This window comes from Urocampus carinirostris, chromosome 8, assembly GCF_059441175.1.
Source record: "Urocampus carinirostris isolate Australia breed hairy pipefish chromosome 8, RoL_Ucar_1.0, whole genome shotgun sequence".
Taxonomy (NCBI): domain Eukaryota; kingdom Metazoa; phylum Chordata; class Actinopteri; order Syngnathiformes; family Syngnathidae; genus Urocampus; species Urocampus carinirostris.
Window position 1 is genome coordinate 30,508,580 of NC_142356.1, and position 21,435 is coordinate 30,530,014.

At 42.2% G+C, this 21,435-nt stretch overlaps 1 protein-coding gene across 4 annotated transcripts in view; it reads right to left on the minus strand.

Annotated features, from left to right (window-relative positions):
- Positions 1 to 21,435, minus strand: part of usp34 (ubiquitin specific peptidase 34) — a 70,201-nt gene that overhangs the window by 32,826 nt on the left and 15,940 nt on the right. For 2 of the 4 annotated variants that reach the window (XM_088342325.1, XM_088342324.1), the window contains exons 9-26: positions 21,131 to 21,212; positions 20,763 to 20,855; positions 20,214 to 20,339; positions 16,379 to 16,505; positions 14,659 to 14,774; positions 11,914 to 12,237; positions 8,566 to 8,942; positions 4,983 to 5,197; positions 4,583 to 4,701; positions 3,609 to 3,736; positions 3,441 to 3,530; positions 3,280 to 3,375; positions 3,036 to 3,118; positions 2,042 to 2,196; positions 1,261 to 1,374; positions 1,078 to 1,177; positions 856 to 1,015; positions 659 to 785 (exon numbers count right to left, since the gene is read on the minus strand). In XM_088342325.1, the coding sequence (XP_088198451.1) occupies positions 659 to 785; positions 856 to 1,015; positions 1,078 to 1,177; positions 1,261 to 1,374; positions 2,042 to 2,196; positions 3,036 to 3,118; positions 3,280 to 3,375; positions 3,441 to 3,530; positions 3,609 to 3,736; positions 4,583 to 4,701; positions 4,983 to 5,197; positions 8,566 to 8,942; positions 11,914 to 12,237; positions 14,659 to 14,774; positions 16,379 to 16,505; positions 20,214 to 20,339; positions 20,763 to 20,855; positions 21,131 to 21,212 (2,632 nt within the window). Of the gene's footprint in view, positions 1 to 658; positions 786 to 855; positions 1,019 to 1,077; positions 1,178 to 1,260; positions 1,375 to 2,041; positions 2,197 to 3,035; positions 3,119 to 3,279; positions 3,376 to 3,440; positions 3,531 to 3,608; positions 3,737 to 4,582; positions 4,702 to 4,982; positions 5,198 to 8,565; positions 8,943 to 11,913; positions 12,238 to 14,658; positions 14,775 to 16,378; positions 16,506 to 20,213; positions 20,340 to 20,762; positions 20,856 to 21,130; positions 21,213 to 21,435 lie in introns of all 4 variants that reach the window. The other 2 variants (XM_088342326.1, XM_088342323.1) reach the window with 2 other exon arrangements.

A 21,435-nucleotide genomic window follows, 5' to 3' on the forward strand; every position in this document is an offset into this window, starting at 1 on the left:
AAGTAGACACACAGAGAACACAAGAAAAAATGGATAAGTGGTTAGGAATCAAGCCAAAACATCAGCCCCAGAAGAAAGATTTAAAATAAGCAAAATTTATGACACTACAAAACATATACGTACATTAAAAGCATTGTGGAAAGAGTTCACGTGGCTTGTAGCAGACGACGCAACGCAAACATTGCATGAATGAAGATAAGTAAATACAGGTACATACTGATGGCAGATGGAAAACAGCGATGTCATAAGTAGTAAGATGTTATAAGTAGATTTATAATAAACTTAATTTTAAAGTAGTGTTCTGTTATATATTATGATTATCAATCCTTAATACTTTGCAACATTGTTTTTTTTTGTGATTAGTCATCTTACTGTGTTTCAAGTTGTGAAAAATGGGGCAGGCAACTTTATGGCTGGGCAAGCAAATTTTCAGAGCCGTCTGTCCGGTAACTTTTTGTCACGAGTTTCAGACACTGGCAATACGCGTAGCTACAAAATGATGAAACTATTTCCATTTGAACTTTTAATACTTTAAGCAACTTTTTTTTCCTAAGTAAAAACCAATCACTCAGATAAACAAAATATACCATGAAGTAAATCTTGAAATCAAAGGGTACATATTGGTAACATTTTTAAATCAAGCGTGATTTAAGCTGACCTTGTCAGGAAGTCCAGCGGGCTGGCAGACAATTCTGAGTGGCAGGGACTGTTTGTCGCTGAGCGCTTTGAGGTGGCTGCTGATGCCTGTGCCCTCGATTTGCCACTGGCGCAAGTGGTATGCAAACCTAGGGAGGCGGGTGGGGGGGGGCAGATGAGTTAAGTAGTTAAGTTCTTGTACAATGCGGCTAACACTACCTTCGCCTGAAGGCCTCCAGGTGTGTCTTTAGCATGAGCAGGCCTCTCTCGATGCTGGTCAGGCTCAACAGGGCATCCTTCTCAAGATTGGCCGATGCAATCAGCAGACTCTCCATGCATTTTCGTATGAATTCCTGCTCCTTCTCCAGACCTGTCTTACCTGCTGGAAACAAAAAACATATGTAAAAAATTCTCCCAATATTGTGAAAGGCAGCTGCTGACCATTGATATAGTAGGAGTTGATGTACTGGATTGCGGCGCGGCTTATATCGGCGGACTGTGCTCGGAGAGCAATTCCCCACAGCTGGTCCATCCCACATAACTAAACACAAATAGAGAAAGAGAGACAAGACAATGAGCAGCAATGCAGAGCCACAATAGAAGAAGAGACAAGATGGGGCTGACCTCGCAACTGGCGGCATTGTCTAGTGTGCTGGTGGCCAGTCGGGCCAAATTGCAAAGGTGCTGGAACAGGTTCAGGCCAGTCATGCTGATGGTCTCTGGCTTTAGCTGAGGCATCTGGACACAAACACTAATTGAGAAAGAAACACTGGCAACAACTTGCTACAAATTAAATATGTAGTAAGCAGTGGTACTTTTACAATATTTTCCAGAATACAAAACGCTTAAGATTATGATACGCATCAGGCCCAAAAAGCATCATTATGTCCAAAGACTATACAAAACTCACATTTTTAGGGTTTTGGGAATGTAAAAAAAATATTCAACAAGACTATGCCTACTTTTGGAGCAAAAATTAACGCTTGTTTTTAGAATAGAAGACCGCGCTAGCGCTGTTCACAGGAGTAGACAGCATCAGTTTTTGGTGTGATACAATTAAGCTTTTGGCCTAGAAAATGACAAAGAGAAAGAGAAAACATGATGACCCTTGTTTTCAACACTCAAATCACAATGTAGCATATGACACGCAAACATGTGTTTGTAATATATTTTCTTATACAAGTTGTCCCGGTGTGCAGTATACATCCGAGACACAGTCAACCCTTGAAAAAAGCATGAATAATAATCCAGAAACTACATTATTTTATAAATCTCTTGTAAATGTAAATTCAGTGTTCATTATTTTGATTATTGCTTTGTTAATGAAAACCTTTATTCATGGTATGTGCATTCAAAGTTGCAGTTTCAATTCTGTGACATTAGTAGAAACGAACCACAGCCGTACCTTCTCCAGGAAGAGGTGCTTGTATGTCTCCATGCCCATGGCGTGTTGGTCCTTGCTGCGCACCTGAATGAGGAACCAGTGCAGTGCATCGTCGTAACATTCTGAGTCTTCCACCAGGCAGTGCCAGAGAATGTCCACCTGATCAAGGCTTAGTCCTGGACACAAAAGAGACAACTTTGTTACCAAGACTACAGCATCTCACAACCCTTCAGAGTACCAGCCTGGACTGAACTATTAATTGGATTTGCGATATAATTGCGATCTCAGGAAATATGATTATGTAATAGTGAAAGCTGTGGTCTAAATGGCAGTTAAAACAGGAAAATAAACGCTTTCAATTGAGGCAATTTAACAAGCATTATAAAAAAAGTTAACAGTTGATTTGCAGTAAAAAATGATTTGAATTCACAAGCATAGAAGTGCACTTTGTTGTTGTCCACTTATATCATCCTCTGACCCTGCCATATTCATAGGGAGCAATATATAAAAGTTTCATTCTCTTGAACTTAAGAACAGATACTGTATATGTTGGTGCTGTCAAATGGAAACCAATGTAAAGTGTTGAAAAAAATGCTATTTGTCAGTGGTTCAACAAACATTTTTTATTGGATGATCCTGGAAAGTAATAGCTTACTGCAAGATATTTGCAGTTTTAGAGCGACTGTGACGGAAAATTCAAAGCATGAGACAGTGAGAGGCAGTAAAAAAGGTGACAAAAACAGAACGACAGCACAATCAACACCAAGGAACAAAAAAGGTCTCGGCTCGGACTGCCGGAAAAATTCCTATTTTAACATATACAGATTGAGAATGGGTGGCTTTTTCAATTCTGTACATTCACAAAGCAGTGTGGTCAGTCAGCTTTAAAAATTTGGATTCGAGGAAGAATACAACTTAAATCAGATGAGCCTTCAGTCCTAAGGCAGCTGAAGATACTAAAGGGGTGCTAGAGTAGAAGTGGTAGCAGGGTAGTGTGTTGGTAGGAAGATCTTACTGAAGTGGTCTGGGGATCCTAGCGTGGAGAAGACACACGTGAGGAACTGCAGGCGCACCTGTACCTCAGCACTGTGACTGTACCTAAGATGAGGCATAAAATCACTTAAGTGGTGCATTACAAGCAAAAAAAAGGTTGTGCCAGCCAGGAAGGGGGTCCTCATCCAACTTCAAGTACATTCTGGTGACATTTTATCTGGTAGGGTGCAATTAAAAGTGGCAAAAGGTTGCAACACAATACTCACAGCGCATAATTGTGGCGTTGATGTCGAACCTCCTGGATGTAGTGTTGAAGGTTGTCGAAGAACAGCGTCATCATGTGCAGCTCCTTCTCAGCCCACCTGGCAACAGAATATATAATATAAATAGAAAGTTGAAAAAAAAACCAATTTTTGTAGTTACTAACATGGTGATCCAGTGAGTGTCATAGCTGGACCCGAACTGCTGAAATGTGCCGAAAAGCTTGGGCAGGAGCCTCAGCGAGACCACCACAGACCTGTATACAACCGAGCGTCCTGATTAGTGGCCTATGGTCATCGCACGCCAAGTTGTGATATCAGGGGTGGATTCTCACCGATGGTGCGCCAGGTTGTCAAGACAGCCCTCTATGAAACGCATTCGGATCTGACGGTCTGTAAACCAGCACACAAGCGAGCACAGCAACTTCTCTGCCTCATTGATCAGACCCTCGGACAGGTGGCTCTGGAACGCAATTACAACCATGTTATCAATGTGAAAATTAGACACAATATAAAACCTTCCATAGCAGTTAATGGGTTGGGACAGACAAAACAGGTTGCCATTTTGATTTAAAATGGAGGTCATCCTAAAACATATTTTAAGATTCCTCTATTTGTAAATGTGGCATTTTGATTTAAAAAGTGCAGGGGAGGATCTCCACCTTTCTGGTGTCAAGCTAAGATAACAACATAAGTGAAAATGTGTAATGGGAAATCACGGCTCAGGTTCAGAAAAACAATGGTCTGATTAGGTCATGGGATCCAAGCTATCATATCCAGGTGACAGCTAGTGGCAAAATGCCCCCCCCACTTGAAAATAATAAAATAGCAGGTAGATTTAGCTGTTTCACACGATATGATTTAGAATTAGAACTTATTTTAAATGTTGTTTGGGAATGAGAACCGATTTATATAAAAATGACAGAGGCAATCAGTTCCTTGGTTTGGCTTCATCGGTCAGTAAGGTAGGTGAGTAGAGTGAACACAGTAGAGAACCGGAGTGTGTCAGACCTTAACCTAATGAGGTGGTAAGTTACCATTTGTTGAAAAGAAAAATGTTTAAGACCAAAGTAAAAAAAACAAAAAAAAAATTATCTCTTTGTTCATTATGTGAATCGTGGCAAACCTAGCATTATTCTGAATGTTAAAGGCTATAGAAATGGGAAACAATAAAAATGAACTTTAAGAAAAAATAATTGTAATCTTTCATATTTGAATAGCAATTCTGTGAACCTTGTACGATCAGTCAATATACAGCAAAATTAGCAGGAGCAAATTATGTATAAGAAAACAAAGCACTCTGACATACAGCATTATCATCCTGCACCAAGTCCCACAACAGTGTGTTCCCCTTCTTGCAGACGTTGTCAAGGTTAATATCGGTTACTGCGTGGCCACCCGAGTACTGATGCTTGTGCAAGGCTGGACCTGAGAATAGAAAGAAGAAAATAGGGCACAGTGTTAAGCTCCAATGGATACCTATTCCGATCACTTTTTATCATGTTGCGGTAGTGTTTGGAGTAAAGGCACAAATTTGGACATAAGGTAAACGTTGCAGGAGTTTGCCGCTGTTTTGCTGGGGTATAGGATAGGCCTATACTGACCCCGGACGATAAAGGCAGGCATAGAGGAAGGAGTTGAAGTGTCATATTACCACTGACACATTGCTACTTCACATTGCGCCAAAATACTTGCTTCCTGGTGCCCACCTTGGACCAGGTGCTCATGGTAAATGGAAGCCAAGTTGGGGAGGTGCTGCTGTAGATGTGAGCTGAGCTCAGCGTGCGAATTGATCTGGACCAATTCTTCCTCACAGCCCGACTCCTCACCATCAAAATCGGCCATATTCTTCTCTGACTTGGCGCTGACTTGGGAGCTACTGCAGCTCACATCGTCGGCACTCAGCATGTCCTCCACTGTAGATCTAAGTGTGCGTGTGGACACACATACATACATACATTAAACATTTCAGGAAGAAAGTCGGGGCTCAACACTGTTAGCAGTTTACATGCAAATTAGATTAAATTGCATACTGGTTACTGTAAGTATCAGAAAAATATATATCAGGTTGGACAGCTTGAGCGTTTAAAATCTCTCTGTAATTGTTTTGAACGCTGTACTTTAAAGTCGCCATCTCCCCAGCTTGCGCTCCGATTGTGAGCAAGACAACATGTGAGAGTCGACTGGATCCATATAATGTATGACTGGGTGATATGGCAATATAGGATTGTGATGGATTTTAATTTTAATTAAAAAAAACTCAAGATCGTTTAATCATTTATAGTACCCATCCTATTAGTTTTTTCTGGCAGTCATTAATTCACTGTTGTCTGAGTTTTATACTGATTTTCATTTCATTGAGACCATTGAAAGTAGCTGTGACAGAGCGGCTTTGTGCAACAAAAGGCCCTTGCATTCACACATTATGCTTTCACGCTTTTTCATTTTGACCACAATTAATTCAACATTCAGACATTTTCCATTTTTCTAAAGCAACAGTTTTTCATTACACGCACACACAGTCAGTGTCGGTAATAACGTTTTTACGTAATGGGGTTATTTTTTTCAGTAATGGGGTCATCTAACAATTTTTTACGCCGTTACTGACTGTCAAAAGCGATGCATTACTTTGAATAAATTGACGTAACTACCAGCCGTAGCAAGTCTACTCTGCTGAATCTATTTATCATCCCTGAACGTTTGTGAATAGCGCCCGTAGGAGCCAAAATGCATGTGTGTCATTCATTTATTCTTGTTTTGCGATTGGGTGGCACATTTTAATTTGGTGGTGTAAAAAGATGGCGATGCATGCATTGTCGGACAGGTATCTGACCCGTAAACGGCAAAGGGGATTTTTTTTTGACCGCTGCACTACGCGAAAGCTGATTTGTTGTTAACCCATGGTCCTAGTGTCTTTTGTGTTAAAGAACAAGGTATCTTGCACAAGCTTTGAGAAGCTTCTGTTCCTCACACACAATTACTGGTTTAAGAAGGGGTAAGATAGTCTGGATACCTGATGAAAAAAGTACAAAACGTCTCATTTGTCTCAGGTCGTTAGATTTACACTGCAGTGTTAAACACACTTTTTTGTAGTTTATTGTTAAACTGTTTACTTCTGTTGTGAAAATTCTATACAGTACAGTTGCACATGTGTACTTGACCAGTTGTCTGACTTGAGACTGATGTATGCTACAGATTGAAACTCACTTAAAATTATCGACTTTTGTTGTGAGGAAAACGTTTTAGATTCAGTTGCCAGTTGTCTCAGGTTGTGAGTCAAATTTAATTAATTAAATTCACTTTCTATAGTTTACAGCAGATTGTTTTTTTATATATTGTTTGCCGTTTATTTTCGTTGCACTTCAAGTGTAGGATAAATCTGTTGCTGGTGAGGTGCAATGCATATTACAAGATTCTATAACACAACTAGCTGCCTATCCTGTATTCAAATGACTCAAATAGTGTTTAGAAAATTTCAAAATCTTTGACATACAACTTCTTTGTAAAGTAACTATTTACTTTTATGATAAAGTAATTCAGTTACCAACTCAGTTTTGTTCCGGAAGAAGTAGTGAGTAACTAGTCACATTTATTTATTATATAACTATGATTACTTTTTTAAAGTAACATGCCAAAGTCAATATATGGGCTTAATTTACTCGAATGACTGAGCACATCAGAAAAGTCATATAGTTAAACATTACATACTGTATTTATATTACACACACACACACACACACACACACACACACACACACACACACACACACACACACACACACACTAAACTTATAAAATGTCTTCTATTGCCAAGGTGAAAAATATCAGAAGTACCGTAAATTCCGGACTATAAGCCGCTACTTTTCCCCCCAAACGTTAAACCCTGCGGCTTATACAGTGATGCGGCCAATTTATGTAATTTTTCTAACAGCCGCCAGCGGCGCTCGAGTACCAAAGGTAAGATTTGGACCGGTGGAATATGTGCGCCGAGGAAGACTGCAACTTCTTAGCCTGTGCACAATTTTAATTAGCGTAGACATATCCTCACCATGTAACTTGCAATAAGAAAGGCACATGCCGCAGCTTTCAAGCTAAATGCAATCGAGCAGTCCGATAAAGAAGGAAACAGAGTTACTGCATGTAAACCTTGCTTTGCGAGTGTGCTACTAGCGTGTTATTGAATAAGGGAGCGTGGGAGGACGTCTACATGACAAAGTCTCTTTACCATACTGGGGAAGACGACTTTGATGACATCAGTTATAAGGAGGAAGATGAGGACGGTTTACCTTGATTTCTACAAGTACCGTATATTTTTTTTACAGACCCGTTTACCGCGTTGCGAGCGTGTTGCTAGAAGCGTTTTGCTACCCACGGTTTGGGATGAAAGTTATAATATTATTATTAAAGCTTTGAAAACTCTTGGTGTACCGTCTTTCTTTGTGAATATGTGTAACCATGTATAATATGTATTTGCAACTGTATATTTTTGTAATGTATTTATTTTAGAGACTTATTCTGATATGCTTTCCACGGGTGAATCAAAAAGAGGGGGGGGGGGGACAACGGGGGCTGATGGGAAATGGAGTAAAGGTGAGACGTGTTTGTGGACGCAGCGGACAATAGTGGATGTATATTTTTCTCACCCTTACCTTTGGAAATATACATTTTTTTTTCCTTGGATTATTTTCAACGGGACCTGGACTCTGCAGGTTTGCATCAAACCTTAAGTACCGGTATCAATTTCAGTTTATTTTGCCGGCTGTGGTTTTTTGAACTGTGTACTTTATATTCAGTTACAATCGCGGGTCGGGTTTGGGTTTCTTTTGTGATTGTGTTACATGTTTTAATGTGGGCGCATGCGGCTTATGTACAGGTGCGGCTTGTGTAAGTACAAAAGCGGTTATCCTCTTAAAATGTGGTGGGTGCGGCTTATAGTCTGGATTTTACGGTACATAGAAATTGTGTGCAATCATTCAATTTGGGCGTTTGTGATCTCAAATTTTTACTATTTAAAGTTAAACCTGTCTATAAAGCATAGTTTGTTTTAAATATAGTGTTGACAAAAATGAGAAAATTAGCCAAAAAAAAATTAGCCAAAAAAAAACCATGTTTAAATACCGAATACTGATAGCTTCGAGTCAGTGAATTTATTTTTTCAAAAATCTGAATATTGCCACCTCTTAAATAAACTAACACACTAACTGCCGAAATATGAGACACTAGCAACTTCCTGATTGTGTAAGTGGTATACATTAAAAAGAGACTGCTTGCAAGACTGTGACAAAAACTTACCCTTCATGATGGTGGTGATGATGATGATGATGGTGGTGGTGGTGTTGGTGATGATGCTGGGGACCAATGAAGCGGCGGCAGTTGAAGATCTCTCCACCCATGGCTTCCCCTAGAAAGTTGGCAGGCCGGGCCGAGCAAGAGGGATCCTGAGGCGCCACCGGTCCCTGGCGTGGACTAACATTGGGTGCGTGTGAGGTCTGCACGGACGAGGATGCCATACATGTGTCCATCATCATCATGCGACTCTCCAGTGAGGTGGATGCAGCAGCCATGATGGCAGATGTCTCCGGACTAAAGGGGAGGACCTTTGCTTTTGCAATCTCGCCCAAGGCATCACCTGCCTTTCTCTTTCGTGACACTGCTTGCCCCCTAGGGATCTTTTGAGAAATGAGGGTGGGCGTCAGTCATATAATTTCACCTTCCGACTTACAGTATGTTAAGTTTCCAGACTAAAAAAAATAAGGATGAGTCCATTTGACCGACTTGCATAACATGACATGAAGGTGACCTCAAAATCAAAATTTTCGAATGTAACTATGGTTCTATGAGTCCTAAAGGTGGTGCTTTAAATACTGAATGTTACTTTTGCGCACATGCGGTTTACGAAATGCACAACAAAATAAATCATTTATTACACCTGGGGTCCAGGAATGTGTATAAATTCCAGTTTCATCACACGTCCGTTCCCTCCAGCACATTGATATGGACATCCAATTCACCCCGTGACCGCGGACGGCACACCAGCCCAAGAGGACGTCTCACGGTGACCAGGGATCACCTAAAGCAGAATGCTGCTCGTGAGAAAAGCCCAGTCCTTTTAAGGAGCCAAGGGCTGAAGACCAAAATGAGACACCATAATCCTCCGCCTGCATCCAAGGGGAAACCTATTAGCCACCTCTGCAGGAGGCGCAGAAACGGCAGGGCCATTGGGAACCAGAGCTGTCCGGGAGGTCAGCTCCCCCATAAGGTGCAGATCAACCACGACATACCGCAAAAAACAAATGAACAATCACAATCGCCTACAAGAAGGGAAGCCAGCTCAGAAGAGCAAGCCACAAGGGCAGCAGGCAAACAAAGTCTACACAGCCTTTGGCGGGCAAAATGCGCAGCTTCAACAAAACAGTCACAAGGCCACTTGTAGTAAAGAAGGGGAAAACTCAAATTTCTCAGAGCAGAAGAGAGCAGTATGCAATTCCGCGGTGAGAAGATAAAACAAAACAAACCTGTGGTGAGACTGGAGTTTATACACATGTTTGGGCCCTGGGCGTGAGGATTGAATGACTTATTTTGTAGGATGGTTATGGTAACTACAATAGAGTTGGAACATATACACATCAGTGTTCTTTACCTAATGTTGAGGTTTTGAGTTTTTCCCTTGCCCTCATGTAGGTTTTAGATCAGGGGATGGTGTAGTCTGCAGTTTGCAATGATCCGTGTTGTGTGGAGCCCTTTGAAACTCCTTGTGATAGAAGGCTATACAAATAAACATGACTTCACTCGACTTATTTTGTATGCCTTTCTCTGACTGCAGACGTGCGAAGGTAACATTCAGTGCTTGAAACACCGCCTCTGGTGGTCAGGAGGGATGAAATAGAACTTCTCGTTCTTTGCATTCATGTTACCCCACTTCTCTCAATGCAATTATGATGTGCAGTGTTCCTTTGTGACTTCCCGATTCAATTATTGCCAATTTTGATATTTCTGTAAACCACTTTCTGGTTAGGCCTGCTGCAACCCACATGGGGAATTCGGTGTCAACACCGTTGGCAGCAGAACGCCAACGGCGACGTGCCCCTGCACACCTGAAGCCATTTTTAGCTGCGTTGTTTTCAGCTCTGCTCCAAAGTCACAATTTTCGGATCTAATGACCATTCTGTATAGCCACTGCCACAGAGTCAAATAGCAATTACGAAGAAAAGCACGTGGTGTGATTTGAATGTTATAATAATTAACAGGAATAGATTGTGATGTCGCTTTGAAGAGTGAGCGCCACTGCTGGTTTGCGGCAGTGACCAAAACTTTTACGACATGCTGCTGAAAACCTGTTTGATGTTGTTTATTTCTTGAGCTACCTAATAGAAAACGAAGTGTACAACTACCATGAATCAGTGAATTCATGACAGAACATGTTTACTTCCGCGCCAAAGGAAAACGCAAATGACAGCTGCTTTGCGTAAAAGGTGAGTCATAAATTTGGCGGCGCTAGGGCCATCGTCATTGGTGGTTCCCGTGGCGTTAGCTTGTCATCATTCCTCAAGGATTAGAGGGAACCCCGATTTTGTATTGTGTGAAGTTCCGATTTTCCTCTGTCCCACGCACACTTGAGGTATTTGGCAAACGAGCGTCAACATTTTCAAAAATGGCTGCTTCTTGATGCCAATGGCGCTGCAGTTTTTCTCCAAAAAGTTGCCCCGCACACCGTATGCCAAAAGCAAAATGCCGATCATAAGTGGCATCGCACGCGGTTGGCGCCTGGTGTGGGCAGGGCTTCCTGGTACTTTTGCCGGTTGCTGTTGGGGTTAAATGAGTCGGAAATCCGCCCGACATCACAACCCCCACAAAATACCGTGTCAACCTGCACTTTATGAAAATTCCATTACAGGGGAAGCGGCGGAAAGAAGCACTACAATAATGTTCTGTCCTCTGAAAAAGGTGCACACAATACAAAGTCTGACTTACAGCAAAGTCCAGATATTTTTCGACACGCCGAAAAAAATGTTTGAATATACCGTGTTTCGTAAGACAAATGATCGTAAATAGGGAAGCGTCTGTACTATGCAATGTGTTAGAGCGACCATTGGTCAAAAAATAATCAATAATGACATACCCGCTGTTCAATTTTCCTCAGCATTGGATGCAATGGGAATAAACCTAGATCGTGGCCAAATCCTAACCATTAGACCCATTATTGTAGACGAATTTGAAAAAGCATTAGACTTTATCTTATCACACTACTTTTACCCATAGTGCCACAGTGTGCAACATAGAAATAGAGCATAATGGGAAAGAGTTCAACCCAAAAAACGTTGATAAATGGTACCGCGAGTTCAAAGTGGTGTGATGGTGACATAAAATCAAATGCCTTTTTCTAAGCCATCTAGACCCGTATTGGCCTAGTGAATATACAATTGATCGAGGCTTATTATTAACATCATCATCAATGTTATCGTAATTTTTACGAATATTATTGGGTTGGGGCACGAGAACGTTATTGGACATTAAACCGGTCGATGATACAGAAAAGGTTGCCGACCACTGTGTTAAACCATATGAAGGTTTTGGGTTTTAAGATAATTGCTCATAGATTTGTTATTCACCTTACACACACAAACAAAAAGAGACTCTTACCTCCACCTTCTGCAGCTGGCCATCCGAAGACACCTCTTCTTCATCATCCTCATCCTCATCATCATCTTCATCGTCGTCATCTTCGTCCTCCTCGTCTTCTTCATCTTCATCTTCCTCATCCTCGTCATCTTCCTCCTCGTCTTCCTTCAGGGCCTCACCGTCCGCCATGTCGTCCGAGGGGACGTCACTACCAGCTGACTGACTGGCTCGGCTGGAGGCTGCGTCATTGCTGGAGGCCTCACTGTGGCCACTGGTGCTGCCTGGTCCGCTGCTGCCTTCCTCTGCACTGTTGGCTGTCTCGTCAGAGCTGCCCTGCATCGACTCCTGGAGGCGACAATCATTACTTCATTATGGTATGTATTCTTCTATAACTATGATAAAAACCCCATTATGTTCCAATTTGTAGTTTTCATCGTGACATATCGAGCCAAATAGCTAAATTTGTCTACCAAAAACTGGTTATCAAAAGCGCTAAGCTATTATTTAAAACTATTTATCCTGCTAAAACCTGAGTTTTTTGCTTGATGTGCTTTTATGACCAGCCATGTCTTAGGTTAAAGGTAATCACAAATTCCTAAACATGCTAAATTTGAGAAAATATTACATGGTTTTTGCAAAAAAAGATATACATTTAATTTGAATTTTCCAATTATTTTCTAAGGCAATGCCTTTTGAAGACGGCATGTTTTGTCTTCGTTATCCTAAACTGTGACATCATTGGAGGAACACCAACACCCTTACAAGTCAGTTGACTTATTGTTATAGGTCAGTGGTTCCCAAAGTGGGCAGTACCGTCCCCCTGGGCGCGATGGAAAGGTCTGGGGGGCCGGTGAGGAAGAAGAAGGCGGTAGGGGGGGCGATAGGGTGGGGCAACAGTCCGAATTCGAAGTCAGAAGTCTGAACATAGTGCGGTTGTGAAACCGCAAAGCACTGTGTTTTTTTTCAAGGTTTTGTCATGAGTGATGGAGTTTAGGCCAACCACAATTGTTACTGTTCGAGTTTTAAAAGCGCCGACCACTCAGAGGCAAGTTTTAATAATAGCACAAGCCAATAAACAAGATTCAAAGTTTGCAAGCACCACACTATGTCACACCAACAGTGTGGGCTCATTGAGTGTCATTGCGGACTCCGTAAAGATAGTCCTAGAGTCAGCGAACGTGAAGGAAACAAAGCTTGCACCGAAGAATGGCGATACATCACTTGTTTGGACCCATTTTGGTTTTGACGAACCGGACGTGGAACAAAAGAAAACTCCTGTTGCAAAATTTAATTTCGCGTAGTCGCTAGGTCCAGAGGAAACAAGTCATTTGTACCAGCACCTTAAAAATGATCACGGCATGTAAAAAGGCTTAAGTAAAAGACGAAGAAGGTTCATCTACAAGTGGACTGAGAGGTAAACAAACCTCCATCAAAGTGGCATTTGCGCCCTTCACGCCGTACAAAAAAGTTCGCAAAGGCACAAAGAAATAATGCTGTGACATTAGCTAAAAATGTCTAACAGTGTCCAACCCCAAAACTGCATTATCAATTAGAGGTAACACTTTTTATTTATGCACTGATGAACATGCTGCAGAAGCACATGGTAAATTTTATATTACACTAATTGCAGCCATGTCATGTTTACTTCCTTAAAAGTATGTGGATAAATTTTAATGTGCAATGTTGACCTTTTTATAGTGTGCACAATTTATTTATCATTGATTACTTTGTTTTGGGTGGGTTATTTTAAGTGCGTACATTTTATCTTTTATACAGTGCAAATGTTCTCGATTTTGTAAGAGTTCATTATTTCCTTTTTTTCAAATGTTACTTACGTTAGATGTTGACTTTGTTTGGTTATGAAGACATGTCACAATAGTATTATACTGGGGAGCCAAGGGAACACCAGCCTGCAAAAGTTTGGGAACCATTGTTTTAGGTGAAAATTAGTCGAAAAGGTTACAAGTGTTAGGAGCGATGTCTGAGTAGATTTTGTGGAGAATGTCTAGGTGTTGTGTCGCAATTGGATGAGGTCATGGTACAACCAAGGGAGAGCAGCCAAAAATGGGCTAACTGGCAAAAATCACACAAGCTGAGGGGGTGGGGGGCTAACTTGGAACGATCAACAAAAAGCAGCCGCAGACTCTGGCTGGCCGAACTAAAAACACACAGTGAATCGCCAGGCTATCTGGGAACCAACAACAAAAAGCAGCAACAGCTTTGGTGACAAACACAAAGCCGGCCAGGAATAAAAAAAACAAAAAAACAATGAACACGGCAAAACCATTGCTATCGTCAGGCTAGCCAATAGAAAAAGGTGCAGCCAAAGAGCGCTAACCGGGAGTAAACAAAACAAGAAATACCACAGCAGCCCAGATAGAAGTTAGGCAGACAAAATAATACCACTCGCAGCGCACGGCGCAATGGACACAAATGAAGAGCCACAATTGCAATCCTTCCAGCACAGATGAGCAGTATCCAATTGCTGTTCAGTATATTCCTAGACTATTCAAGCTGGCCTCACAAGTTGTGAAATGAAATTAGCCATTTTGAAAGTCTTCCTTCATTGACGTCACAGCACGACAGCAAACAAGCCAGATGGGTCAACTTTGAGACTAAAATTCTTAAGTCCTCTGGTGCATGGAATATTTTGCAACATATGTGCATAGTTATTGGGAGGAGCACCACACATTCAGTGCCTAATTAAAAACAATCTGTTTGGGAATACCTTTAATGATTGAAATGCCACGAGTGAAAAAGACAAACCTCAGTATCAGAAAGCCTTTGCTGTCCACGCTTGCTTCCGGTCATCATCTGCTCATCAATGTCACTGCTGACACTATGCTGTGTGTCACTGCTGTCTGGACTGGCGGCCGGGGAGCCTGAGACATTCAAAAGCAACATGCATTGAGTACTTCAAAAATGGAAACATAGCTCTTTGTATTTTGTCAAGACTACACTTATATTAAGTGTAATATTGAATATTTTGTGGATTGAGACATTGATTGTTGACATAATGGTCACCTTTTTAGAATTTTCACCCATTCCCTACATCAGGGGTTGTAAACTAAAAATAATGAAAGAGACAAATTGGACCTCTCAAAAATAACTTATGTTTGGAGCAGCAAAGAATTAAGGCAACACCGCGCGCAGTATATACAGTATCTATCTTCATTGTAAAACGTTAAAAAAGATTGTATTATGATTTTCCTTTCACAGAAACTATATAATTTTCGGTTATCAATGAGCCGCCTGTTGCAGACACCCCAACGGTTTTGTCTGTACATGCAGAGACTTTTGTTAGTGATGAATAATTTTTTAAACTGTTATCGGATGGAAATTTTTTGTTTAAGTGGCAAATCACTCTCTGGTATATGTATCGATGAAGACTTAAAAGCTGAATACTAATATAACTGATATGAAGGTGGGCATTAATACTCACATGTGGTGAAATCTTACATTTACATTCAAAGAAAACAGTGGCAAATAGAACAGAATGAAATAAGAATGTTTGGGCTTTGTTGTCTGCACATCCATAATGCGAATCTCCTGTTTCACCATATCCCAAAGATGGTCTATTGGATTGAGATCTTCTGACTTAGGAGGCCATTTGAGTACAGTATAGTGAATTTATTTTCATGTTCAAGAAACCATTCTGAGATGATTCCAGCTTTATAACATGGCGCATTATCCTGCTGAAGGAAGCTATCAGAAGTTGGGTACATTGTGGTCATAAAGGGAGGGCCATGGCCAGCAACAATACTTAGGTAGGCTGTGGCATTGCAACAATGCTCAATTGGTAACAAGGGGTCCAAAGAGTGCCAAGAAAATATTCCCCACACCATTACACCACCAGCCTGAACCGTTGATACAATGCAGGATAAATCTATGTGTTCATGTTGTTGACGCAAAATTCTGACCATTTGAATGTCGCAGCAGGAATTGATATTCATCAGACCAGATTCATCTGCCTCAAAGTTTGATGTACTGTGCATTCAGAAATGCTCTTCTGCCAACCTTGGTGATTATTTAAGTCACTGTTGCCTTTCTATCAGCTTGAAGCAGCCATTCTCCTTTGACGTCTAGCATCATCAAGGCATTTTATGTCCACAGAACTAGCGCTCACTGAATCAGCAGTTACTGACATTTAGACCAGCCTTTCTGGAACCAACAACCATGCCACATTCAAAGTCACTCAAATACCTTTCTTGCCCATACTGATGCTCGGTTTGAACTGCAGAAGATTGTCTTGACCACGTGAAAATGCCTACATGCACCATGTGATTGGCTGTTTAGAAATCAAGTGTTAACGAGGAGTTGGACAGGTGTACCTAATCTAGTGGCTGGTGAGTGTACAGTCTAAATTTGCTTTTTTTTGGTATATCTAAGTTTTTTTAAATATAAAAAATCTTATAACAGAAAAATGTGGGTTGATTCCCCCCTTGAAGCATGCTCTCTGTGGCTGTCTCACATAAATTGAACTAACCCTTGTTTCCCATGGCCATATTGGTGTTGAGCAGCGATGCAAAAGAGCTCTGCTTGGACAGCTGGGCTTTGGCAGCCAGAGCGTTGTTCCACAGTGCCTTGATGAGCATGGAGGCCAGGTAAAGTGTCTGCAATGTCATGACAGCCTCTGTTAGTGCACAAACCTAAACACTGGGAGATTTATTATGTGTCACTAAAATAGATGTGCACATCTTTACACACATTCAGATTCAGATCTACTTTATTGTCATTCTAGTACACGTGTATACAGAACGAAATGTCGATGCATCTGACCCCCACAGTTTCCTTGAATGTACAGATATAAATAAAGTTGTATTGTATTATGGCTACGTATAGTATTTTACCATAGTGCCGATAGTGCAAGAAGAGTAGCTAACCAGATGTGCAAAATGGGCAGTCAGGTTAACAAGTCAGGTACACAGTAACATTAACACTGTAACAATAACGCTGTAATTACAATAGTGCAGAGAGCAATGTGCAAGGAGTGTCAAGCTATAAAAAAACTGCCAGTAGTGCAAAAAGTCAGATTAGCAGCCGTATAGATTTAAGTTAACTATATGTTAGATTGACCATTTAACATTCTAATGGCCAGGGGGACTAGATTATTGCGGAGCCTGGTGGTCCTGCACCGCACACTGCAGTACCTCTTCCCAGAGGCTAGCAGAGTGAACAGTCCATGATGGGGGTGAGAGGGGTCCCCGGTAATGTTCTTAGCATGGGATAGGCAGCGCTTCTGGCCAATGTCCTGAATGGAGGGAAGTGTAGTCCCGATTATTTTCTCCGCTGTCCTCGTTACCCTCCTCACACTACCCCAGTCGGTAGCGCTGCAGCCTCCACACCACACAGAGATACAGCTGGTCAGGATACTCTCTATGGTGCCCCTGTAGAATGTGATGAGGGAGGGTGGGGGCAGGTGGGCTCTCCTCATCCTCCGCAGGAAGTACAGGCGCTGCTGTGCCCTCTTAACCAGTGATGCAGTGTTCACGGACCAGGTGAGTTTGTTTGTAATGTGCACCCCTAGGAACTTGATACTGCTGACAACCTCCACAGCCTTGTTGTTGATGCAAAGTGGGGCATGGTTGGGCTGGTTTTTCCTAAAGTCGACAATGATCTCTTTAGTTTTGTCAACATTCAGGACCAGGCTGTTGTCCCTGCACCAGCCCACCAACTGCTCCACCTCCTCTCTGTAGGCCAGGTCGTTGTCGTCCCTGATGAGGCCCACCACTGTTGTGTCGTCAGCATACTTCACAATGTGGTTTGTGGCGGACCTAGGGACGCAGTCGTGTGTCATCAAGGTGAACAGCAAGGGGCTTAGGACGCAGCCTTGGGGGGAGCCCGTGCTGAGGTAGATGACATCTGAACTGTTCTGACCTATCCGCACTGATTGGGGTCTGTCACAGAGGAAGTCCAGCAGCCAGTTCCGCAGGGGGGTGTTGAAACCCAGGAGTCTCATTTTGTCTACCAGATGTTGTGGGATGATGGTGTTGAATGCTGAACTGAAGTCCAGGAACAGCATCCGCACATGGGTGTTCTTCTCCTCTAGATGTGTCAGGCTCAGGTGAAGCGCAGAGGAGATGGCATCCCTGGTGGAGCGGTTTGTCCTGTAGGCAAACTGAAAGGGGTCGAATGAGGAGGGGAGACTGGAGGTGATGTGCTCTTTAACCAGTCTCTCAAAGCACTTCATTATGATAGGAGTCAGTGCAACGGGCCGGTAATCGTTGAATGATAAGATCTGGGGTTTCTTTGGCACTGGGATGATGTTGGCAAATTTGAAGCATGATGGTACTTTGGCTTGGTCTAGCGAGGTGTTGAAAATGTCTGTTAGTACACAAGCCAGCTGATCGGCGCACTCCCCAAGTACCCGCCCCGGAATGTTGTCCGGGCCTGGAGCCTTCCTTGTGTTGACCCTTCTCAGGGTCTTCCTCACGTCAGATGAGTCCAGGTGGAGTGCTCCTTCGTCCTGATTTGGAACCGCTTTCGCTGCAGGGGTGCCGTTTTGTGCCTCGAACCTTCCAAATAATTTGTTGAGGTCATTCAGAAAGTCCATGCTAGTGTTCTGCACTGGGGCGGTGGTTGGCTTGTAAGTAGTTATGGACCGAATGCCTTTCCACATATCCCTGGTGTTGGTTGTGCTGAGGAAACGTTCCTGGATTTTTTGACTGTGCGTTCGCTTTGCTAGTCTGATAGCCCGGTTCAGGTTAGCCCTCGCTGATAACAGCGCCTCCTTGTCACCAGATCTAAAGGCAAGGTTCCGTACTTTTAGTTGTTTGCGTATTTCAGCAGTCATCCAGGGCTTCTGATTGGCACGGGTGCATATAGTTTTGTTATTGCTGACGTCATCTGCGCATTTACTGATGTAGGCTGACACAGAAATGGCGTACTCATCTATATTTATTTTGTTGTTGTAAGTGGCAGCCGATTTAAACATGTCCCAATCAGTGCAATCAAAGCAGTCCTGTAGTGCCTCCATTGCCCCCTCAGACCACACCCTCACCTGCTTTACTGTAGGTTTTTCTCTGGTCAGCAGGGGCTTGTATGCTGGAATTAGCATAATAGAAAGGTGATCTGATGAGCCAAGGTGGGGGCGGGGGGCTGCTTTATATGCACCTTTGATGTTAGTGTAGGCCAGGTCTAATGTGTTCCTACCTCTTGTAGCAAAGTTTACATGCTGATGGAAATGCGGGAGAACTGTTTTCATATTGGCCTGGTTAAAGTCCCCCGCCGCAATAAAAATGCACTCGGAGTAAGCATGCTGCAGTTCACTCACAGTTCGGTAGAGAACGTCCATTGCCTCCTTCGTATTAGCGCTGGGGGGCACGTACACGGCAGTAATGATGGTCGCGCTAAACTCCCTCGGTAGGTAGAAGGGTCTGCAGATCACCGTCAAAAGTTCAATGTCTCGTGAGCAGTGTTTCGAGATTATCTTCGCATTTCTACACCAATTGTTGTTGGTATAAATGCATAGACCGCCACCCTTGCTTTTGCCGGTGAGCTCGCCGCTTCTATCAGCGCGGAAAGCAGTTAGCCCCACAATGCTAACAGCGTCATTCGGGATAGATGAGTTTAGCCATGTCTCCGTCAGAATTAAAGCACAACAGTTCGTCAACTCGCGATTCGATGTAAATTCCACTTGTAAATGGTCCAGTTTGTTGTCCAGGGAGCGGACGTTGGATAGGAAAATGGATGGTAGAGGCGTTTTGAAGGGTTTGGCCTTCAGCCGAGCCGTTAGCCCGGCCCGACAACCTCGTTTCCTTCCCCGGTCACAGCGCTTCCGCTTGCCACTTTTATTCGCTGCTTTGTAGGCCGCTGTGTTCTGTTGACGTAGCACTCCGAGGCTAAGTAAACACTCCAAAGTGATCGTCGAAATTTGCGCTGGATTTCTGGATGTTCGCATATCCAGCAAAAAACTGCGATCGTATATTAATCTGCAGTTAGAGTTGTCTTTGTTCGCCCTCATAAACTGAGTCGAAGATTGGGGTTTTTGACTAGAATGTGAGAAACTGTCGGGAGCAGATCCAGCCGCAGCCATAGAGGGCGCCGCCATTTTGAAAAAAAATCCAAATCATAGTGTGGAAAAATTACAACATAGTTTAAGCAGCAATATTGTGTATTTTATTAAAAATCAGCATTTCTTTTTGTTGATCATTTTGGGAAATGCAGTGCACATTAAGCAGGAAAAATGAACAATATCTATACCGTTTTGTCAATTCGCAAAACAGATCAAATTTGTTTCATTTACACTATAAGCAACCTTCTAGTACACAACTTGTCGATAAATTTTGATGAGTGCGAGTTCAGAGACGTAGATGTGGTACCTGCTCGGTGTGAGCGCTGGGGTGCAGACCTGAGACCAGATTGAGTACGTGTCGGAGGGGTACTGGCTCCAAGTTCTTAATGAGGGAAGGGAAAAGGTCGTGGATGTAGCGGCTGCAGTGCTTTAACTAGGAAGAAGAAAATGCAGATGACAAAAGCACTGGTTTTAAACTTGAAAAATAAAGGAATTGCAACTTTACCCCTATATTTCATACTCTGATTTTAATCAACTATCAGCAACTTTTTACCTCCCATAAAATATATTTAGAACTTTTCTGATGAGAGATTACCCAAGAGGGTCTGTATATATATCCACTTTAATTATATATATATATATATATATATATATATATATATATATATATATATGTGTTTGTGGGCTAAATTCCTGCATATGTCTGTTGCGAGCTGTAAAAAGTGAATCAAGTATTGGGACAAGCTAACTTTGCAATTTTGTCAGTCGGGCATCCATTGCGAGAAGTTGTCTTTTCACACATAAAATAATCCCCAGACTGAAAAGATGCAGGTCTCAAGAACGCAAAGGTTTTTACCTGAGCAGCAGCCCAGATGCATTCCACATGCTGCGTGCTTAGTCGGCCCTCTGCAGCCAAAAAGTTGAGGATCACTTGGCACTGTTTGATGATCTAGAAAAAAATATATACAATAAGAAAATGTGAGTTGCTTGAACAGTCATATCATTTAGGAGAGATTGACTGTAGTATCTTTTTGCTCTTCTTGAAATAAAATGAAAAATATCCATTGCTCTGTTTTTGAACATCTAGAAGGCAGACATTTATGCCACCCGCTGTTGATAAAAGTTGTAAACTTTTATTAACAAGATTACGGCTCTTTTCCCCAGTTTAGTGAAGTGACTTGTGAGGGCATTGCTAAGCACTAGCTATAAACTTTATGTTCCCACCTCAATGTGCAAATTAGGTCCAAAAAGGTGCTCGATCACATTGTTGTGGATTAACCAGTCGGCCAGATCTTTAGCTATGGACCTGAAATGCAAACACATAAGGTCAACATGTAACATAATACAAATCAATGCATACTTCATGAGATAGGCACACACAATGTAGCGTTGGCACCAGAGATGGACAAAAAGGTACAGAGGAAGTTTTACAAGATATAACATGCAGAACATGGTCTTGTGATCCCTCCAGTGTGGTGATCTATGAGAGTCGCTTTGGAGATTGGAACAGTTGTTTATTGGCTTGATTC